Raw genomic sequence first — 22,928 nt, 5'->3', positions numbered from 1 at the left:
TTTCTTTAAAATAAAAAAAGCCCAACATTCAAACGGTATACAGACTGAGAAATACTTGAATTTTAAGACCCATAACACTAAAATATTTAAAATTGTATATGGCTGTCATTTTATAGAGCAATTTTAACCTGATAGTACTTAGGGGATAGTTTACTTAAAAATAAAAAAAATCTGTCATCATTTACTCACACTCATAGCATTTGAAATTATTTTCTTTTTTGTGGAAAGCACAAGAACATTTAGCAGAATGAAAGTTTTGCTCCCCACACAAAGCTATTGTACGACTTTAAAAGAAAGACATGACTAAAAATAAAATGCTCATTCACCAGAAGCCCAGAAAATATCCCACATTTTCCAAAAGGAGTTGGTTATTGACAACATAATAATACAAAATACTGCTATTCGTATACTTTTTAAGGAGTGAATAAACATTCTAAACTGTTTCGAGGCGGAGACTAAATCGCATAATTGCAATACAGTACAGCGTTAATGTCAGACCCACTATCACATTGTGAGTGTGTTTCTTCTCTTTGAGTCTCTTCTTGGGAAAGGAACAAAGCTCCTCACTTCTTTAAATGATAAACCTGTAAAAAAAAGAGTCACATTACATTTACATACACAATTTATGTCAATATAAAGTACAGCAGCCATAACAATATGTGTAATATCTGTTGCTCACGTTTCCACTCTTCTAAGGGCAACGTGGCATTGTCGTAGCTGTCATCGTATGACGTGGGCTCTGGCCAGTCCTCTGGATCCCTCAGGCCATCGAAATAACTGTGAGCCAATGCACCATCAGCAGTGAGTCGAGCATCAGCATCTAACACCAGCATCTTCTCAAGCAGATCTACCGCTGGGTTAGTTACCAGTGCAGTGGCAATTAGGGACACAATGTGTCAGAAACAAAGTGACAGCATTAGAATAGCAAGAGTTGATACATGTATTATTATGTAAGCATTACTGTATTAGTACAGGGCAAGCTGAGCTATTGTTTGACATTAGAGTGCAACAGTGGCCGTACACTTTTTCAATGACGTTTGGCATTCGGGAAGTATTTTTTCCATTTCTTTCCCCATAGAGATTTCAAAAAAGTCTTAAATAACTCTGAATTCTGCATTTAAACATGATTATTTTAATATGGCATTTTAATTTATCTCATTATTGTAAATACAAGAAAAAAGTCAGTCAATCAATTAAATATTCTATTAACCCTTAAAGGGATAGTTCACCCACAAATGAAAATTATCCCATGATTTACTCACCCGCAAGCCATCCTAAGTGTATAATCTTCTTTCAGACGAACGGAATCGGAGATATATATAATAATGTTTTTTGCAAAATAAGCATATATATTCAAATATTTAAGTATTTTGAGAGTGTAAAAAGACTCAATTACGTCATTTGCTGTGCTTCATGAGAGTGGGCGGAGCTAATGATGTCTTTTGGCATGTTTTGCTTGTTTCGACTCTGACTGGTGTAATTTTCTGTTAAACACGATTATTTTAAAATGGAGTTGAAATAATGCAGTTTGGCAGCTTCAACAGAAGCAAATACTAAGACTAGTAAGGCTGTCTTTAAAGGTTTATAACTTATCGTTAAAAATCTTTTTCCCTATGGAGAAATTAAATGGACTTTTACTTCTGAAACTCAACAGTTGCACTCTACAGTTATTTTGACATTTTTATCCTTGATTAAGACTTGTTGGGTCTGATTAAGGTTGGTTTAAGGTACTAGAATATGCCGGTATAAAATTAGAGTCAAGTTTTAAAACACATGATGTGACTACCTATTGAAATATGTGGAAAAACTTATAAATAATACAAACCCGATTCCAAAAAAGTTGGGACACTGTATAAATTGTGAATAAAAACAGAATGCAATGATGTGGAAGTTTCAAATTTCAATATTTTATTCAGAATACAACATAGATGACATATCAAATGTTTAAACTGAGAAAATGTATAATTTTAAGGGAAAAATAAGTTGATTTTAAATTTCATGGCATCAACACATCTCAAAAAAGCTGGGACAAGGCCATGTTTACCACTGTGTGGCATCCCCTCTTTTTTTTATAACAGTCTGCAAACGTCTGGGGACTGAGGAGACAAGTTGCTTAAGTTTAGGAATAGGAATGTTGTCCTATTCTTGTCTAATACAGGCTTCTAGTTGCTCAACTGTCTTAGGTCTTAATGTTTTCTATGGGTGAAAGATCTGGACTGCAGGCTGGCCATTTCAGTACCCGGATCCTTCTTCTACGCAGCCATGATGTTGTAATTGATGCAGTATATGGTCTGGCATTGTCATGTTGGAAAATGCAAGGTCTTCCCTGAAAGAGACGACTTCTGGATGGGAGCATATGTTGTTCTAGAACTTGGATATACCTTTCAGCATTGATGGTGCCTTTCCAGATGTGTAAGCTGCCCATGCCACACGCGCTCATGCAACCCCATACCATCAGAGATGCAGGTTTCTGAACTGAGTGCTGATAACAACTTGGGTTGTCCTTGTCCTCTTTAGTCTAGATGACATGGTGTCCCAGTTTTCCAAAAAGAACTTCAAATTTTGATTCGTCTGACCACAGAACAGTTTTCCACTTTGCCACAGTTCATTTTAAATGAGCCTTGGCCCAGAGAAAATGGCTGCGCTTCTGGATCATGTTTAAATATGGCTTCTTTTTTGACCTATAGAGTTTTAGCCGGCAACGGCGAATGGTACGGTGGATTGTGTTCACCGACCATGTTTTCTGGAAGTATTCCTGAGCCCATGTTGTGATTTCCATTACAGTAGCATTCCTATATGTGATGCAGTGCCGTCTAAGGGCCCGAAGATCACGGGCATCCAGTATGGTTTTCCGGCCTTGACCCTTACGCACAGAGATTGTTCCAGATTCTCTGAATCTTTGGATGATATTATGCACTGTAGATGATGATAACTTCAAATTCTTTGCAATTTTTCTCTGAGAAATTCCTTTCTGACACTGCTCCACTATTTTTCGCCGCAGCATTGGGGGAATTGGTGATCCTCTGCCCATCTTGACTTCTGAGAGACACTTCCATTCTGAGAGGCTCTTTTTATACCCAATCATGTTGCCAATTGACCTAATAAGTTGCAAATTGGTCCTCCAGCTGTTCCATATATGTACATTTAACTTTTCCGGCCTCTTATTGCTACCTGTCCCAACTTTTTTGGAATGTGTAGCTCTCATGAAATCCAAATTGAGCCAATATTTGGCATGATATTTCAAAATGTCTCACTTTCAACATTTGATATGTTATCTATATTCTATTGTGAATAAAATATAAGTTTATGAGATTTGTAAATTATTGCATTCCTTTATTATTCACAATTTGTACAGTGTCCCAACTTTTTTGGAATCAGGTTTGTATATTTATTTGAAGTGTTTTAGAATATTTCTCCAGTTGCAGGAATTACATTTCCATATTCGAGTAGAATTGCAATTCTAGAAATTTCCTGGTTAACACTTTACAATAAGGTTCAAATAGTTAACGCAAGGTTTTTTTTACAGCATTTATTAGTCTAGGTTAATGTTAATTTATAAATATACTATTGTTCATTGTTAATTCATGTTTGTTCATAATGCAATAATTTGTACAGCTTTAAATATTAAAAATGTATTAGTATAGGTAGAAATTAACATTATAATAGATTATTAAATGCTGTTCATCATTAGTTCATAATGTCCAATGCATTAACCAACTAATGTTAACTAATTGAACCTTTATTGTAAGGTGATACCAAATCTTTAAATAACTGCAAAGCTAACAAAGCTTGTTACAGAAAACTAACAATGTAATTAAAATGCTAGGCTGACTGGGGATACCTATTCAATTCTAATTAAAACTAGAATTAAAACTAATCTAGAAGTTTCCACTGCTGTGCAATAGTATAGAATATGTGTGGCAATATTTTCTACCTGAAGTTTGGTGTAAAATGTATAAACTTGCTTAAATTGCTCTGTTGCAATTGCTCAGCATCTTGTCATTTTTGTCAGAAATAATGACACATCACATTGACAAGCAGTAACTATGCAGTCAAACTAAATCATAAGTTTTACACTGAAAAAAGTCTCTTGCTAAGCAAGAAATGTGACAACATGACAAAGGAGTAATTTTATTGGGGTATTACTTACCTTTTTTACTGGCTCTGGGAAACAATGTAGAGAAATCTTTGTGTGGGTAGTGGGGCAGGGATTTTATATAGCTCTTAGCCTATTTAACAGCAATGAAGAGATATTGACATTGATCAAGAACAAGGATGACAGCTGAGCACAGTAGCTACAGCAACTGTCACACAATATGTTAATAATTAAAGTTGAAATTTTCCCCAAAATATTCAAAGCCATCTTATTTCGCATCGCATTAACAATTCATTCCGAGTTGCATCAGAGATCAGTCTAATTTTTAAATCAAGATTCAGACACACCATGTATTAAAGATACTATCTTTGGTTGCATTGAAAAAGTCTTACCTCTGGGCTTTCAAGTTTCTCAATAAATTCTGGACCTGGCGTTCCTGTTACTTTCATTATCTGAGTTAACTGATCCATGTCTGAATGTCAAAAGTTAAAGGCATGTAATTTCCAAGTTATTTCTGTTCTTGACAAGCAAGACAAAAGGGAATAAGTAGGCACAGCATTTCTAAATGCAATCACAATTAACTAAATGACAGTACTGTACATCAGTGACAGTGAAATTTAAGAAACAGAATGTTAAAAAGATAGTTCACCCAAAAAAAGAAAAGAAAATTATTTCCAAACCCTTATGTCTTTCCAAACCGGTATGCTATTATTTTTTCAAAAGTAGAATATTTGAAGAGCTACATAATGATTATATTTTATATAAAAACAAAACAAACAAACATATATGTTTGGAAGGACATAATGAGTAAATAATGTCAGAACTATCCCTTTAAAGAAGTATTAAAGGTGTCCTAGAATCAAAAATTGAATTTATCTTGGCATAGTTGAATAACAAGAGTTCAGTACATGGAAAAGACATACACTGAATTTCAAACTCCATTGCTTCCTCCTTCTTATGTAAATCTCATTTGTTTAAAAGACCTCCGAAAAACAGGCGAATCTCAACATAACACCGATTGTTACGCAATATTTGCATATGCCAGCTCATGTTCAAGGCATTAGACAAGGGCAGCCAGTATTAACGTCTGGATCTGTGCACAGCTGAATCATCAGACTAGGTAAGCAAGCAAGAACAATAGCACAAAATGACAGATGGAGCGATAATAACTGACATGATCCATGATATATTTGATATAAGACAATATTTGTAAATTGTCTTTCTAAATGTTTCGTTAGCATGTTGCTAATGTACTGTTAAATGTGGTTAAAGTTACCATCGTTTCTTACTGTATTCACGGAGACAAGAGCCGTCGTTATTTTCATTTTTATAGTCGAGCTATATTTCTGTTTTATAGTCAAGAGCTCGGGGGGGCAGGGAGTGCGAGATTTAAAGGGGCCGCAGCCTGAATTGGTGCATAGTTAATGATGCCTCAAAATAGCAGTTAAAAAAAATAATTAAAAAAAAAATCTATGGGGTATTTTGAGCTGAAACTTCACAGACACATTCAGGGGACACCTTATGCTGCATTCACACCGAACGCGTCTGAGGCGTGAAATTCACGTCAGACGCGTCTAGTTGGACGCTTGAACATTTTGAAGTCAGAATCTTCAGACGCGCGTCAAATTCGCTCTATTCGCGTGTCTAAACAAAGTGTGTTCAGACGCGAATTCGTGTCATGGGAGGGGCTTCCATCTCTTTCTGCACAGATCCTCTGAATAAACACATCATCTCGTCAGTTGGAAACCAGTAGCTGCAATTTAACTCAGTTATGCCGGCCGGCTTTTGCTAGCTAGCAGGTGGGTTAGTATCAACGGCTAAAATCATGCAAAGCATTTTACAACTATCCAGATTGTCCGATTTCTTTGCTTATCCTCTTCCAGGCAAGGTCCTTTTTATTCCTGTCCCGATAAAAATATGATGACACATCATAGAGCTCAGGGTGGCCACACACAGCGACTATTATCTTTGTTCTGGTCTCCACCGCTTATCACGTCATAAACACGTTACTACCAAAGCAGAGTCTCTGATTGGTAACGCACCGCGAATTTTCGCCAAAGTTCAGATTTTTCAACTCGGGCGTCTAGGGCGTCAGACGCTCAATTCGCGCGTTGAATGCATGAATGCTCAATTCGCGCATCAACGGCCGATTCGCGCCGCAGGACGTCTAGACGCGTGTTTACATTGAATTAACATGTAAATCAGACGCCCCAGATGCGTTCGGTGTGAACGCAGCATTAGACTTATATTACATCTTGTGAAAGAACATTCTAAAAATATTTTTAATACAGCCCTCAGAATGTGGCCATTTAGTAAAAACTGGAAATAAATTAGGCAAATTGAATGCTGAAGGATACAGTCTTTTCCTTTAAAGAGTGTTTTTCCATTGAACATTTCACCCATGATGCACCCAACAGACCAGATGTCCACTAGAAAGGAGGAAAAAGGCAACAATCACAAATATTGAACTATAATAATCACTACAACTACCATTCTTTGAAAAGGAATAGTAGTATTGATCTTAGTAATAAAAAAATCAGAGCACATTCAGACTAACTTGCAATTAAAGACTGATATCTACATTTAAGTGTTATCATTATTTAGCACAGTAAATATTAATGTTATCTCATTATCATTCATATGGAATAGTGATATATGGAGTTCTAAACGAACGGTTAGGAAGAGCTTGTTTATACAGTTCTGTCAATCACAACATAAGAGCACATATAAGTGTAGTACTGCCACAGTTCAGTACTTAGACAACAATCCCACAACCAGCAAATGCACAGCATTTGACTTTTTTCATTAATTACAATTCATTAACATGCGTTAAATACATTTAATGGCATTTTAATTTATATCATTATTGTAAATACAAGAAAAAAGTGAGTCAATCAATTCAATACTCCATGAACCTTAAAGGAATAGTTCCCCCAAAAATGAAAATTATAGCATGATTTACTCACCCTAAAGCCATCCTAGGTGTATATGACTATTTTTCAGACGAACACAATCAGGGATATATTTAAAAATATCCTTGCTCTTCCAAGCTTTATAATGGTAGTGAAGGGGGGCCAGATTTTGAAGCCCAAAAAAATGCATCCATCCATCATAAAAATAATCCATACAGCTCCAGGGGGGTTAATAAAGGCCTTCTGAAGTGAAGCGATGGATAGAGCAAAACAAAACATGTAAACATCGCTTACACCTACAATCTGTGTCATACATCGCATCAGGGGTTACTCTTGTGGCGCAAGTTGACTTGTGCAGTATGTATACCGTTGTCTGCCGGAAGCTAGTTATTTTAGTTTATAAAGTTTTAAGTATGGATATTTTTCTTACAAAAACACATCACTTCACTTCAGAAGGCCCTTATTAACCCCCTGGAGCCGTATGGATTACTTTTATGATGGAGAGATACATTTATTTGGGCTTCAAAATATTGACCCCATTCACTATCATTATATAGCTTGGAAGAGCCAGGACATTTTTAAATATTTCTCAGATTGTGTTCGTCTGAAAAAAGATAGTCATATACACCTAAGATGGTTTGAGGGTGAGTAAATCATGGGATAATTTTCATTTTTGGGTCAACTATCCCTTTAAGAGGATTGGTAAAGATTTGCGTATGTAAATTTGTTAGAAATAAACTGTATGCATTTGATTGGAAGATGGCCATACGTTGATATTGCATGTCTATCCAAACAGTTCTGTGTTACTACAGTAGTCGCCAAAAGTGATAGCCAGAGGAGATATTTTAATCCCACAAGTTCGATTAAACCATCAAATTATGAAAAATTATTTTATATTTTTTAAATAATTTAAATATGAGGGAAGAACAAAAAGCTCAACTTTGCAATATGCTTACAAATTCTTTAACAAATTTGTAATAATATTGGAATAAAGGATGTAGATATCAATTCGCCTAGGCTTGACATCACTTCTGGCCACTACTGTATACCTATGAATTCTAATGCGGTGTTATACAGTAAATGCTCATACAGACCAATAGAGGTGCTATCGGACAGATTTCAAGAACTAACTGGACTATAACAGATGACTGAATGAATAATTATTTACCTCATATTTATGAACAAATGTTTTGTCTAATCTGAAACACCTCTCACCTCTTGAGTAGCTCTTGTTAATAATTTGAATAGGAATGTACATCTTAATGAATGACAAACATCTTGCCTGTCTGCGTGTAGTGCATCCAGTTTAGAATGACCTCAGGGGCCCGGTACCACCGCGTCACAACATAACCTGTCATCTCTGCTTCTGCGTGACGCGCCAGGCCGAAATCCAATATCTGCAGTCAGAGCAAAGGAGTGTGTTACTGTCAACTGTCTGGGGTTTACACTTTCCTCTTTTATGGTGAAAGAATGGTGGCACAGACCTTCAGCTCACAGTCTTGGTTCACAGCCAGGTTTCCTGGTTTGAGGTCCTGCAATGCATGAAGGTGTTAATCTTGCTACAAAGACATTGTTCTTGAACGATTACACAAGATCTTAGTGGGTTTCTTAGCAAATCTTTAATCTGAATTCCATTCTATTTTTCACATTCAAAGTGAGCTGGGTTGCTTCAAACAGTTCTGAGCGTGTACAGGCACGGCCTCACTAAACAGGAAACCACTGGCATTACCTCATAGGACAGTGCACGATAGGAAACCCAAAGCAAAAAGCCTTGAACTCACTGATAGGAATAGAATTAGAGAAACAATAAAGCACACTTCAGAAAGGACATTTCAATCTGGCAATAAGGTTTGTGCATCTACTACTTAAAACATACTGTTAGACTGTCAAAAGAAAAGCACATGTGTGTCTGTCTGTCTATCTATCTATCTATCTATCTATCTATCAATCTACAGTATATATATATATATATATATATATATATATATATATATATATATATATATATATATATATATATAATATGTGTATCTATTACAGGTAATATAGGTAATATAATCTGCTACTTTTTAATTACTGATTACTTTGACCTTACTTTTAGTCGTAACTTGTTTATTACATAGATTTGAATAGGATAATCTTCTATTATAGTGATATAAAAAACAAAGAGAAAAAAAAAACTTGAAAATTTGTCATCAACAAAATGAAGGGAATTAAACATTACATTACATCAGGGTTTCCCAAACTGGAGTTTGTGAAGGAACTGCAGGGGGTTTGTAAGTTTATGAAAAGATAATAATTAATTAAACCAAAAATGTAACATTTAAAACAACCAAAATAAAATCCAAAAAAGATTAAATATTTTGTTTGTTATGCTGTGTGGCCTCTGACTGGTGTAATTCCACAAAACTGGTAGACTTTCTAAACATACATAAGCAATAGGCTGTTTTAGAAAGGATGATTTAAAAGATAAAAAAAAGAATTAGTGAGAATCAGTAAATTATGAATAACTGCCATTTTGTGAATATTAAGTAATCATGTAATCAATAAAAATGTAACTAATCTGATTATGAGTACTTAAAAATGTAATGCAATCTAATTACAAATATATATATATTGGAATCTGATTATGTAATACAGATTACATTAAAATCAGTTACTACCCAGCACTGTTCAAAATATTACTGTTTTTACTGTATTTGTAATCAAATACCTCGCAGCTTTGGTGAGCAAAAGAGACTTTCAAAAACATTTAAAAATCTTACTGACCCCAAACATTTGAAAAGTAGGGCATATGTTATGTAATGAGTAAAAAAACAAGAACTCAAAACAGCAATACATTCTTTTAAATCTAATTGGATTAAATCTAAATGTCTGAAGCTGTTGTAAAGTAGTTATTAATAAATACATTAATAAATATAAGTTACAAATATATTTATTACTCTTAAACTGAGAGGGATTTTCTCAGAGGAGAGGAAGTGTAGTTAATGGCTGTTGATAGTCCACTGATCAATACATATTAGCGAATTAGCTGCAAGTAAATGTAATTCATGGAGATGAAATCTCCCTCACGGATCACATTTGCATCTCCCGGCGAAGAGCTACAACGATCCCAAGAGATGCCATGTGTCTTTAATTCAGCTCTGTGTGGAAATGATAATTATGAACAGATGCTGTTTATTCACTGCCAGTCTCACTTACTCTGTGAATGATGCCAGCGCCATGAATGTACTGTGGAGTGAAGAGAAACAGAGGGACAGAGAGAAAAAAGAAATACCACAAATCAGTATTATGAGATTCTTCACAGTGTTATGTTTTAGTATTTGATTACACTAATAGGATTGATCTGAAAGATTTTATTAACATTCCTACTGGCAATAATCCTAAGCCTAAAGTATATTTCTGTTTTTACACATACATAAAATTCACTGAGCGCATGCAGAACAAATTTTCTAACCAGGCATGCAATGTACATTTTGTTCACGCACACTATCAAATTAAGTATACTTTGAAAGTTTGCATTCGATTGTACGCATATGCTGAACATTAACGTGAAAACTGGTGTATGCTTTGGTTTTAAGTGCATGTCTTGTTTCTTGCAGCACTACTGCTTTGCATTAATTAAAGGGTTTGCAGGTGGACGTGTTTCTGTTCTGACCTAGTGAATGCCTGATGTGATTTACAATGCCAAGTATTTGGTCATTTTTCTCAAATATTCAGTTACTTCAGTATTGTGAGACGTTTACCAACATAAAGTCAACAGGAAACTGCATTCGCAACGCATTTTACTTCCATTTTTTTTGAGTAAAGTGCAGTGATAAGTCATGCACAGTAAGTCCACAAACATGTTTGGGGTCGGTAAGATTTTTAAAAAAGTTTTTAGAAGCCTCTTATTCTCACCCAGGCTGAATGTATTTGATCAAAAATACAGTACAATTAGTAATATTGTGAAATATTTCAATATATTTTCAGTTCATTCTTGTGATGGAAAAGCTGAATCAGCAGCCACTGCAGTCACATGATCCATCAGAAATCATTCTAACTAGCTGATTTTGTGCTTAATAAACATTTCATAGTATTGTCAATGCTAAAAACAGTTCTGCTGCTTAATATTTTTGTGGAAGCCATGATACATTTTTATTTAAAACAGAAATATTTTGTAACATTATAAATGTCTTTACTGTATCTTTTGATCAATTTAATGCATTAATGCTGAATAAAAGTATCAATTTCTTTAAAAAAAAAACTTACTGGCCCCAAACTTTTGAACGGAAGTGTATAAACAGTAAACTAACATGAACATTCTCAGTCAATTACAATTCTGTTCTTATTGGCTGTGTTGCATCACACAGCATTTATTTTCCATGAGGAAAGAAACTATTGGAAACTTGTTGCATCATGCCTGGTTAGGAAAATTTGGCCTCTCTTTGTGAGATGTTTTGGTTTGACCTTTAGTCCGCACAGCATCTGATAGACCAGGAACTGGATACGGTCTTCTGTAAGGATGCCCTTGACTTTAGAGAGATCCGTGTACATGTACGGCATCACCAGATAGCTAAAACAAAAATGAATTGCTTATTTCTCTCTCTATTAAGGAACAGTTCTTTTACATCAGACTAAAATTAAAGTCACTATTAACTGTAGTTTTAATAAAAAGAGATAAAGGTTAAGTAAATAAAGACAGAATTCTCATTTTTGGCTGAACTACTTCTTTAAATATGTCTCGGGACATATGGCTATCAGATAGATTTCACACACACAAGACTTACAAGTCTTGGAAGTCATCCAGTCTGGAGGCAGGAGTGAAGACGTCTAGCAAGCCTATTACCTTGGGTTGGACAGCAAAAAACACAGCAAAAAGGCAAGAAGTGAGTCACAGTCTTTTCAAGATATTATAATGGTATTAGATGGACAGACTGACTGAATAAGGCTGCCTGGGTTTGAGTGTTCTGTGTATCTTTTAGATAGTTATATAAGACACAGTTTATGACACTGCAATCAATCATCATCATGTCTCCAGGCGCCACAAGTATCCGCTCAGTCCACACACACTCAGTCCACTAAGCTAAACATTTGATACTCGTACCATTCTGAATGAAAACAATGAGTATGGTGTGATACAAGCCCTTTGTGCCTTGCAAAAGCCACTCTAATTTCTGGTTGTGCTGGAAACTAGCACTAACAATGTAAGCAACAAAATCTGACCTCGAGGCATGTCAGGCACAGATGACACTTACATTTTCATGTTTCATATGCTTGAGTAGCCTCAGTTCACGATAGGCTCTCTTTGCAAAGATCTCCGACTGAAAGGGCCGGTGCAGCTTCTTGATGGCCACCTTTTCTTTGGTTTTATTGTTGATGGACGAACTAAGATAAGGAGAACAATCACTATCATACCCAAACATTATGAACTGAGGTTAAAGATTCAAGAAGCAACTGTAACAGATTCAGGAACTGATACAGAAAGTGCAATATTCAAATAAGAAAATACACAAAAATGTTTTGTGATACTATCCACACACATTGCTTTCTTGCAAACTGACTAAGTTGTCAGAGCATGTGGGTTTCACAGTCCCCCACTTTTACCAGTGTTTGATCTTAGAGCTGTTGTGAAGGTTTTGTGGCATCAAACCCTCAACAGGAAATGTCAATGCTGCTGGGATAGATCATATCATGACTAATTTTAGCATTAATGTGACTGCCATAGTAAATACACAATACAGTAGCACAGTTGATCATAAACGTCCATTGCAAAAAGCCTGCAAAATTAGCAATGCATGATATATTGGTGACATAAGTAGCAAAGTCAGTATGATTTGGCCTTTACTGGATGTTGAAAATATCTAACTATCGTTAGCAGTGTTTGATTAATCTTTTCAACTGCACAGTACATTTGACAGCTGTGACCAGGCTTCCACTTAACGCATGTGATTTCACTTAGTATGAAAAACAGGCTTTTCTATCATATCAGATTTCTAACATATCAGTTATCATTCATAACTGAATTTGGTTGCACTTTACTTTACAGTACGTGTACACTTACCGAAGAAAATACTGGGTAATATAAGGTAAATACAGGATTTAAAGGTGCCCTAGATTATGTTTTTAAAAGATGTAATATAAGTCTAAGGTGTCCCCTGAATGTGTCTGTGAAGTTTCAGCTTAAAATACCCCATAGATTTTTTTTTTATTAATTTTTTTAACTGCCTATTTTGGGACATCATTATAAACACGCCGATTTTATGCTGCGGCCCCTTTAAATCCCGTGCTCTCCGCCCTCAGAGCTCGCGCTTTCCTTGAACAGTGCCTTAACAAAGTTTACACAGCTAATATAACTCTCAAAATGGATCTTTACAAAGTGTTCGTCATGCATGCGGCATGCATGACGAATGCACGATTCGCCTGTTCTTCGGAGGTCTTTTAAACAAATGAGATTTATATAAGAAGGAGGAAACAATGGAGTTTGAGACTCACTGTATGTCATTTCCATGTACTGAACTCTTGTTATTTAACTATGCCAAGATAAATTCAATTTTTCATTCGAGGGCACCTTTAAGGTTAGGTTTAGGGGTAGGTTCAGGGTTAGTACCTAGTTATTACCCAGTTATTGTAATTACTGTAATAATACATTGTATGTACATGGAGAACATAACTGTAAAATAAAGTGCTACCCTACATTTTTATTGGTTATCGTATCAGCTCAAAGTTTGATACTATCAAGGCCTGTTCACACCGGGACGAATATCGCGCGCGATTTTCGCCGACGTTTAACGCCTCGCGACTAAACAACGGACGCCAATGTGAGTATGCACACCGACGCGAAAAACGCGAGGCGTAAAAGCGTCATTTTTTTAAAAACGCCTCGGGTTCATTTTTTTGGTTTGACGCGCCGCGTTAAAAACTGGCCGACCAATGAAATGTGTGTTTTTGTTCACGTGCCTGGACATGCTGAAGTTACAGTAAAACACGACTTGGTGGCGCTCAAGCACAAAACGGTCTTGCCGAGCACATAAGACGACGAAGAGAAAGTAAGTAGGCGAGGAAGACCCATACAAACTATCCCTGCGTCTCAAACAGCTCAAACACTCTGCGCATCGTCAGTGAAAATCGCTTGGGTGTGAACACAAAAAACGCCTCGAAAAACGCTGGCGATAAACGTGTGCAATATTCGTCCCAGTGTGTACAGGCCTTCAGACTGCCCCATAGATGTGTACTCCACATAATATTTTTTAAGTTGATCAATTAAGATTTAAGCTATAACCAGGCTATAGGAAGGAAGTTCTGCACAACATTACAGTACCAGGATTAGAATGAATAAATCCCTAAGTGATTATTCACAAGATATTAGTTCAGGGCTTTTCACACTGCGCTTAAAGGGTTAATTCACCCAAAAATGAAAATTCAGTCATTACACCCGTAAGACATTCGTTCATCTTCGGAACACAAATTAAGATATTTTTGAGAAAATCCGATGGCTCAGTGAGGCCTGCATCGCCAGCAATAGAACTCCCTTTTTCAATTCCCAGAAAGCTACTAAAACATATTTAAAACAGTTCATGTGACTACAGTGGTTCAACCTTAATATTATAAAGCGACGAGAATACTTTTTATTGCGCCAAAAAAACCCAAAATAACGACTTTATTCAACAATATCTAGTGATGGGCGATTTCAAAACACTGCTTCATGAAGCTTCGACGCTTTACGAATCTTTTGTTTCGAATCAGTTGTTCAGAGCGCCAAAATCACATGATTTCAGTAAATGAGGTTTCGTTATGTCATAAGTGTTTTAAAACTTAAATAGTTAATGTGACTCTGGCAGTTTGATATGCACTGAATCGAAACAAATGATTCATTAAGCTTCGAAGCTTCATGAAGCAGTGTTTTGAAATTGCCCATCACTAGATATTATTGAATAAAGTCGTTATTTTTGCCGCACAAAAAGTATTCTAGTCGCTTTATAATATAAAGGGTGAACCACTGTACACATGAACTGTTTTAAATATGTTTTAAGCCCTATTCGGACGGGATTAGTTTTACGTGGGGAGGTGGAGTAAAGTAATTTTACCTCATAATGTCTGTAATATTAATTGGCCAATTCGCACGGGACAAGACATCTCAGTAAAACTAGCAGAAGTGGGAGGGGTAACTCGATTTACGCACTGCCGTCATATCCCTGTCGTCATGTGGGTATACGTTGCTTCCTGATACAATGTGCGAAAACACATATAATCTAAATATATAAACTATAAATAACAGTTAGGTCCGATTTATTAATTAAATTATGATTGGATTATGATGGTAATAGGCACTTAGCTAAAGATAAAATTAGTTTTGTGCCTTTGACAAGTGCTTCGATCTTCTTTTTGCTTTGAATGGTATGTAGAAAATACTTGAGGTTTGCCACAGACTTGTCCCGCCACCTACAACACAAATGAATGTTTCTTCAAGTGCTTCCATGCTTAAAAAATACGCAGAAAACTACTTTTAAACAGGAAATGACGGAATTTTACTGTACATATTTACAGCGGGTCTATTCTAACTGGATTAGTATTACCTGAGGTAATTTTTACGGACCTTTTTACAGAAGGTAAAAGTCGCCGTAATCTTTACTGACATTGTCCGTAATGATTACCGAGATGGCACATTCGGACGGGACTAAAATCACTGAGAAGCTCTGGTTACTTTACCCCCACCTCCCCATGTAAAACTAATCCCGTCCGAATAGGGCTTTAGTAGCCTTCTGGGCATTGAAAAAGGGAGTGTTTTTGCTGGCAATGCAGGACTCACTGAGCCATAGGATTTTATCAAAAATATCTTAATTTGTGTTCTGAAGATGAACAAAGGTCTTAATGGTGTGGAACGACACGAGAGTGAATAATTAATTCCATAATTTTCATTTTTGGGTTAACTAACCCTTTAACCCTGGGTTATCGTTGTTCTAAACACCAATTTAAACCCCGGGTAAAAGAATGTTCAATACTTGTAATTTAGAAGTGGGGTTAGCTAGCACCGCTTTTTACCTGGGGTTATGAAACCCTGCTTCGAAGCAGGGTTAGTACCACTTTTGAAACTTGTACAGTATAAAACAATGCAGTGTTAGAATGTTACAGCTGGACGCTTAGCAACAGACAACCAATCGCATACTCATATTTGCCTGCTTTGGACAGTCATGGAAACACTGCGCATTGTATATAAACAATAAATTCAGCATTTGAGAATAAAAATGTCAAATACTGAGAGAAAATGCGACAATTTGAGTGAAGAAGAGACTGTTTCATTCTTACATTTATAGTCTTAAAATATCCATTCAGTAAACTCGATAGTACAGTGAGCAATAAGAGGATTTGCGTAATGCTAGAGCTTTTATGTAAACAGGTCGCGTGCTGCATTTATCCAATCAATGACACTGACATCGCAAATATGCAAATAAGAACATTAACCCAGAGTTTAGGAATGTACAATGTGAAACTTCAGATTATGAATACCCAGGATTAATCGATAACTCCGGGTAAATTATGAGCAGTGTGAAACATGAAGTAAGATAAACCAGGATTCCACTTACCCAGGGTTTAGAATGACCCAGGGTTCACCATTTCAAATGACCCAGGGTTAACCATTTCATATGTGAAAAGCCCTGATGTTAATCCAATAGTGACTAGCATCTATTAAGGATGCCACTAGTACTTATTACAAGTAACTATTCCATTGTTACGCAATTAAGCAATTAAAGGTAACACTTTACAATGAGTTTCCATTTGTTAACACATTAGTAACAGTTCACTTGAACAATGTTGTTAAGCTATTTGTTAATAATAAAAAACAAAGTTAGCATGCTGCTGCTCCCACAACATTTTTTTTTTTTTTTTTTTTTTTTGGTCAACAGTTTCAGATATTTTTGGATTTGCATGCTTTCTATGTTTTTAATATTATTGAATGGACTTGAGTTAACATGAATTAACATTGAACATTTGCAGTTTTGTAAACTAATGTAAACAAAGATGAACTAAGATAGTAACTAGTACTTATTATTTAAGTATTTAGTAATGAGTAACTAAACATTACGTATGAAATACTTAAGTATTGGGATAGTGACTAGTAAAAAGTACTAAAGACCATCGGAATTAATACTAGTCACAAAAAATACGAACACAACAATAGTTAGTTGAAAGCAATGAATGCTAATACGGCTTGCCACACAGCGTCCTCCTGCTTCTTGTGGGAACCTGTTGAGATGCAGCTCATGAGCGTCTACCTGTCTGTAAGGAACTCACCACACGCTGCCATACGCTCCAGTTCCGATCTGCTTCAAGCAAATGTACTTTTCCGGAACTTCCCATACCGTACTGTTGATCTCCTGTCGACTGAATTCCACCCGTGACTCCATTTAGCTGTGAAGGAAAACAGGCAGAAATCAAACGTTCACCGCGCACAGCGACTCCTACGCGATATTCTGCATTCGAGCACCAAAAGGTCACTGCGTAGGAACGATTCTAATTCACGCCAAAATAGAACGGACGTCTATCTGGTTCTATGTAGTGCGGATTGGCCGCGGAATCGACGTTTTAAATCACGAGCCATTGAAACTTTGAAAAGGTTGCTGTAATCGAACGCGCTGAGATCTGTCTGACGCTGACGTCATGATCCCCCGCACACGCCCACTTTCGATTCAAGCAACAGCCGCTTTGATTGACACACTGCTGCTCATCTTCATGTAAACACATATCTGGGTTATTCTTCAGTTCAGTTAACACAACATGTTAGCTAATTAACTTTGAATGAAAAAAATAATAATTAAAAAAAATAATATAATAAAAAAAAAGAAAGGGATGGGTTCAACATTCGCTAATTCTTACAAATAAATAAATCTTAAAATAAATGATATTTGTGATCCTCAAATTTTCGATGAATGACGTTGATGATCAATCATATAATCATATAAACTCTGTTGAAGTATCTATCTTGTTCTCTGAAAGAATCTTTGAAATAATTCTTTGTAATAAAACAATAATAATCAAACCGAAAAACAATAATCAAACCGTAATTAATTAAAAGTATGATTTTTAGACTCTTATAAAAAGTATGTTGTCCATTTTTATAAATGTATTTGAGGGGAAACAAAAAAGTAATAGAGAAATTCAGCAAAAACTTTTAAAAATTAGGAAAATAAAAAGGTAAAAACAAAATATATGCTAGGCCTATATATACACTACCAGTCAAAAGTTTGGAAACATTACTATTTTTAATGTTTTTGAACAAAGTCTCTTATGCTCATTAAGGCTGCATTTATTTCATAATAAATTCAGAAAAAAAAACAATCATATTGTGAAATATTATTACAATTTAAAATTATGGTTTTCTATTTTAATATACTTTAAAATGTAATTTATTTCTATTTATTTTCAGCATCATTAAATCCAGTCTTCAGTGTCACATGATCCTTCAGAAATCATTCTAATATGCTGGTTTATTATCAATGTTGTAAACAGTTGTGCTGCTTAATATTATTTTATAACTTTTTCAGGATTCTTTGATGAATAAAAAGTTAAAAAAATATCAGCATTTATTTAAAATAGAAATGTTGTGACAATATACACTACCATTCAAAAATTTGGGGTCAGTAATTTTTTTTCTTTCTTTTTTTTTTGAAAGAAATTAATACTTTTTTCCAGCAAGGAAGTGTTAAACTGATAAAAAGTGATAGTAAAGATTTATATTGTTAGAAAAGATTTATATTTTGAATAAATGCTGTTCTTTTTAAACTTTTATTCATCAATGAATCCTGAAAAAAGTAAAAATAAATAAATAAATAAATTAAGCAACACAACTGTTTTCAACATTGATAATAACTGAGTATCAAATCAGCATATTACAATGATTTCTGAATGACCATGTGACACTGAAGACTGGAGTAATGATGCTGAAAATTCAGCTTTGATCACAGAAATAAATTATATTTTAAAAGATATTAAAATAGAAAACCATAATTTTAAATTGTAATAATATTTCACAATATTGTTGTTTTTTCTGTATTTATTATTAAATAAATACAGCCTTAATGAGCATAAGAGACTTCATTCAAAAACATTTTTGACAAACTTTTGACTGGTAGTGTATATATATAAACTTGGACAAACATAGCTAAGTGAAATGGTTAAAAATGTGCTTAATTGATATACATATTAGCCTGCATATTATTCATTCAAAAGCAAATCTATGAGGCCCAAATTCACTCATGGGACATCAGAAGATACGGAACTAATATTCGGCTTGGCTGTAATGGAAACTGGCACGTCCTATTGGTACATCAGGACAGTTATACCAATGTGATGGATAGTACAGTAAAGGTTATAGTGAGCCATCACAAAATTAAATGCAGTGGAGAATCTGGGAGCAGTATTTCTTGAATATTCCCTTTGGGGCATATTCATCTCTCTACCAGTTTTATGGGCACTGAACCACTCAATTATTTGAAGGCTATAACTGTGAAAGACAAAAATAAATTCTTACAGGCTCTGCACTGGCCCATAAATGAAAGCTTATTTATTTAAACATCTGTTGGCCACTAGATGGCACTGTCAGACAGTCATAATGTGAGCAGCATCATTGGTTTAAACGTGACAGCAGTGTAACATTAGTCATAACGCCATCATTGCAAATATATTATGTGAGATTCATGAACCAACTCTACTGCATTTTCCATCTTTTAGGTTGTGAACCAATGAAAACTTATAAGGTCACTAAGTTTAATATATAAATATTAAGATGTTTTGGTAAAAAAAGTAACATAAAAGCATTAAAAACTTGCCTTGTCTAATAAGCCCTTCTAAAACCATCTAAGATTTTCAGTGTCAGAGAGCTGGCTGACATGCTCTTGTAAAAATGATGAATAAAAAGTGACTTTTTTTTTACGGCCACGACTTCCTGTGTTGCAGTGCAGAGATAATTGGCTCATTAGCAGCAGACTGCGTTGTGGTGGGCTCTTCCTTCCTGAACTAACGGTTGTGGGGGGGCTTTGGCTCTTTATCCTCTCTGACTAATCACACCAGATCTAAATGTCAGTAGTGTCGCTCTAATATGTATTCATAACACGGAGGGTTTTATTTATTAAAAGATCTGGGTGGTGATGTAAACCGCAGCTAAAATACACATTTAAACCTGGACTGACACTTTTGCAAATCATTTCAAATGAATACATTTAGGCTTTTCTATCTTGTTTATTGGAATAATGCACTATTATAATGCATTCAGAAGTCTAAATAAAACATTCAGCGTAGGTTTTAATGCATTTAAATCTTGCAGACTGTTTTGAACAGAAAATTTGACAGGTATAAGATAGTGGTTCCTAACTGGCTTTTATCAGGATTGAGATTTTACATAGACAACAACTGGCTGACATTGTCATAGCTTTCTAATTAGTAACGAATTACACCCCAAAACAAAGTTTGATTGCCTTCTGACATCCACAACATTTCTCTTCCCTTTTAAAAGCATAACTATGTATTATTATATAGTTGCATTTCATTTCTACCCTATCAGAACAGACATGCAACACATTTTTGGGTCATGAACCACCAGTTAAGGACAATTTAATGGACTGAAACTAAAATGCAGTGCATTCACTATATATTAAGTTTTTTTTTTTCTGTATAAAACCGTATCAAATCTTTGTCTTTTTTTCCAACAACCCAATTTACTCCACTTTCTCTCTAAAGAGAGTTCGGAGAATGGAAGAAGTGTGTCAGGTTAGTTTGCCTCTCAACTCATGAATAATTTAAAGAGCATGAGATTTCATATTAGAGCATATTTAGACATTTTCTGTGTTCTGCCGTAAAAGAAGGACATTGAAGATGACTGGCTGCTTGTCTGTGGGGAACTGCAGTCATATAGAGGGGTTAGAACAAACAAACAAATCATTCATTATTTTCACTTGTTAAAATCCCTCTTGTAATCAGATCAGCAGTTCGTTCTGCGTCTAGAAAATTACACTGCTTGACTGGCATTTCTGATCCTCTTTTCAGTTCTTGCATATTTAGATGTGATGTGAGAGAGAGGAAAAGCTGAGGGATGCAGGAAACAAGTGGAGGGTATGTTGGGCTGTGTTCCAAATACCTGAGAATGCCCTGAGAAGTGGACTTCAGATGCTATTCGGTCTAGTGAGATTTCAAATCTAAGGGAGTTTTTATGCTCAGAAAGACACGGCATATGGAACAAATGTATTGAAACTAACAGGATATGATGTGGGAAATGTACCCATCAGTCATTGCGCTCATTACTGCATGAAATTTGGCTGAACTTCTAAATGACAATTGGTTACATAACAGTTAAGAAGATTCATACATAAGATTAAACATTTCAACTTGAATATGTAAGGCTTCCGGGGTCAAAAACAGTCTATTATGCTGCTTGATGTTGTTTGATATTTTATTTAGATTTATTATAGTAATCATAATAAAACTGGTTTGTAGCGCAAATAGTTTCACCATTTACTGCATGTCGTTATTCTTCTAGTTGTTTACCAAAAGCGGCTAATGAATCAGAAGTCTTCCACATTCAGGACACGCTTGTTTTGTTCTTGAATTCATCATCGTTTTGGAACAAATCGGTTGAATGAATGATTCAATAACTCACTCAAAGGCAAATCGCTTGTACTGTTCCTGAACGAATCAGTGCTGTTGAGTCAATGACTGGCTCATGAAGACAGTAGCTGCATCCAAAATTGCATATTCTCTTGAGTATGTACTTAAAGAATTAGTCCACTTTTAAATAAACTTTTCCTGATAATTTACTCACCCCCATGTCATCCAAGATGTCCATGTCTTTCTTTCTTCAGTCGAAAAGAAATTAAGGTTTTCGATGAAAACATTCCAGGATTTTTCTCCTTATAGTAGACTTGAATGGGCACCAAACAGTTGAAAAGAACACTTGATTAACTGTTAATTAATAAATAGCCTAATAATAATAATAGCCTATTAAGTGAATAATTGAACATCATTATTTTGTTTTATATATAACTTAAATATTTGGACATTTAACCCTTAATTTAACACATAATTACATTAAAGATGATTGAGAATATATGTAGGGTTAGTGCAAATGTGTGTATAAACTAAGCTATCAGGCTAATCGCTTATCTGTATGCTATGCTAATATATAAGCTAACTAATACAAATAACTAATACTAAGACATAAATAGGCTGCGTCCGAAAACTGGAAAATGCTGCCTTCTGAGGACACATTTCAAGGTAGTAAGGCATCAAGGCACGTCCAAATCCAATGTTAGCTTCACTTCCTGTTTCCTGAGATACCTTCCTCAGATCCACTGTTGCCAACTATTTTCAAAGGAATGTAGCTAAAGCCTGCCCAAAAAGTAGCTAAATGTCGCTAGATGACGTCATGTGTAAATTAGCATATTCGTGACGTCATCACGTCGGTTGCATTCTGCCTGGCTAATGTGTTTTCTCTCCTAATCCGTGCTCACATACTGTATTTTAATACAATATAATATAGCCGAATGTCAAATAAAGCTGTATATATATATATATATATAATATATATATATATATATGTATATATGTGTGTGTGTGTGTGTGTGTGTGTGTGTATGTATGTAATATATATATATATATATATATATATATATATACATATATATATATATATATATATATATATATAAAAAATATATATATATATATATATATATATATATATATATATATATATATATATATATATATATATATATACCCTATATAATTTTTTTTTTTTTGTCCGGCAAAAAAACGCGTATGATATAATAAATGACATTTTTATACATTTGGAAATTACATGAATTCAGAGAGTTCGGAAACTGGATGAACTAAAGCTCTGTGAGTGAGTAATATAGTGATAATAAGCACACGAGAAAAATGGAAACCAT

At 35.0% G+C, this 22,928-nt stretch overlaps 1 protein-coding gene across 1 annotated transcript; it reads right to left on the bottom strand.

The window, feature by feature from the left end:
- Nucleotides 1-121: 121 nt before the first annotated feature.
- Nucleotides 122-17,665, bottom strand: mapk13 (mitogen-activated protein kinase 13). Its single transcript, XM_048209592.1, has 12 exons — nucleotides 17,281-17,665; nucleotides 12,246-12,375; nucleotides 11,778-11,836; nucleotides 11,458-11,563; nucleotides 10,210-10,239; nucleotides 8,493-8,540; nucleotides 8,291-8,405; nucleotides 6,454-6,525; nucleotides 4,489-4,568; nucleotides 4,151-4,229; nucleotides 680-853; nucleotides 122-584 (listed from the first exon to the last, which is right to left on the bottom strand). The coding sequence occupies exons 1-12, from the start codon at nucleotides 17,391-17,393 to the stop codon at nucleotides 505-507; spliced, it is 1,086 nt and encodes a 361-aa protein (XP_048065549.1). The 5' UTR covers nucleotides 17,394-17,665; the 3' UTR covers nucleotides 122-504.
- Nucleotides 17,666-22,928: the final 5,263 nt, after the last annotated feature.

The sequence above is a fragment of the Megalobrama amblycephala genome, linkage group LG12 (genome assembly GCF_018812025.1).
Source record: "Megalobrama amblycephala isolate DHTTF-2021 linkage group LG12, ASM1881202v1, whole genome shotgun sequence".
NCBI classification, from domain to species: Eukaryota; Metazoa; Chordata; class Actinopteri; order Cypriniformes; family Xenocyprididae; genus Megalobrama; species Megalobrama amblycephala.
Note: the sequence above shows the minus strand (reverse complement) of the source record. Positions and strands in the feature narration are given on the sequence as shown.

What these genes read in the sequence shown, in the direction of transcription:
- mapk13 (XM_048209592.1), bottom strand. Translation starts at nt 17,393, where the DNA reads ATGGAGTCACGGGTGGAATTCAGTCGACAGGAGATCAACAGTACGGTA. An exon ending in ACCAAGACTGTGAGCTGAAG is followed by an intron (nt 8,406 to 8,492) that starts GTCTGTGCCACC and finishes CTCTGACTGCAG; the next exon opens with ATATTGGATTTCGGCCTGGC. An exon ending in AGAAACTTGAAAGCCCAGAG is followed by an intron (nt 4,230 to 4,488) that starts GTAAGACTTTTT and finishes GCTGTTAAATAG; the next exon opens with GCTAAGAGCTATATAAAATC.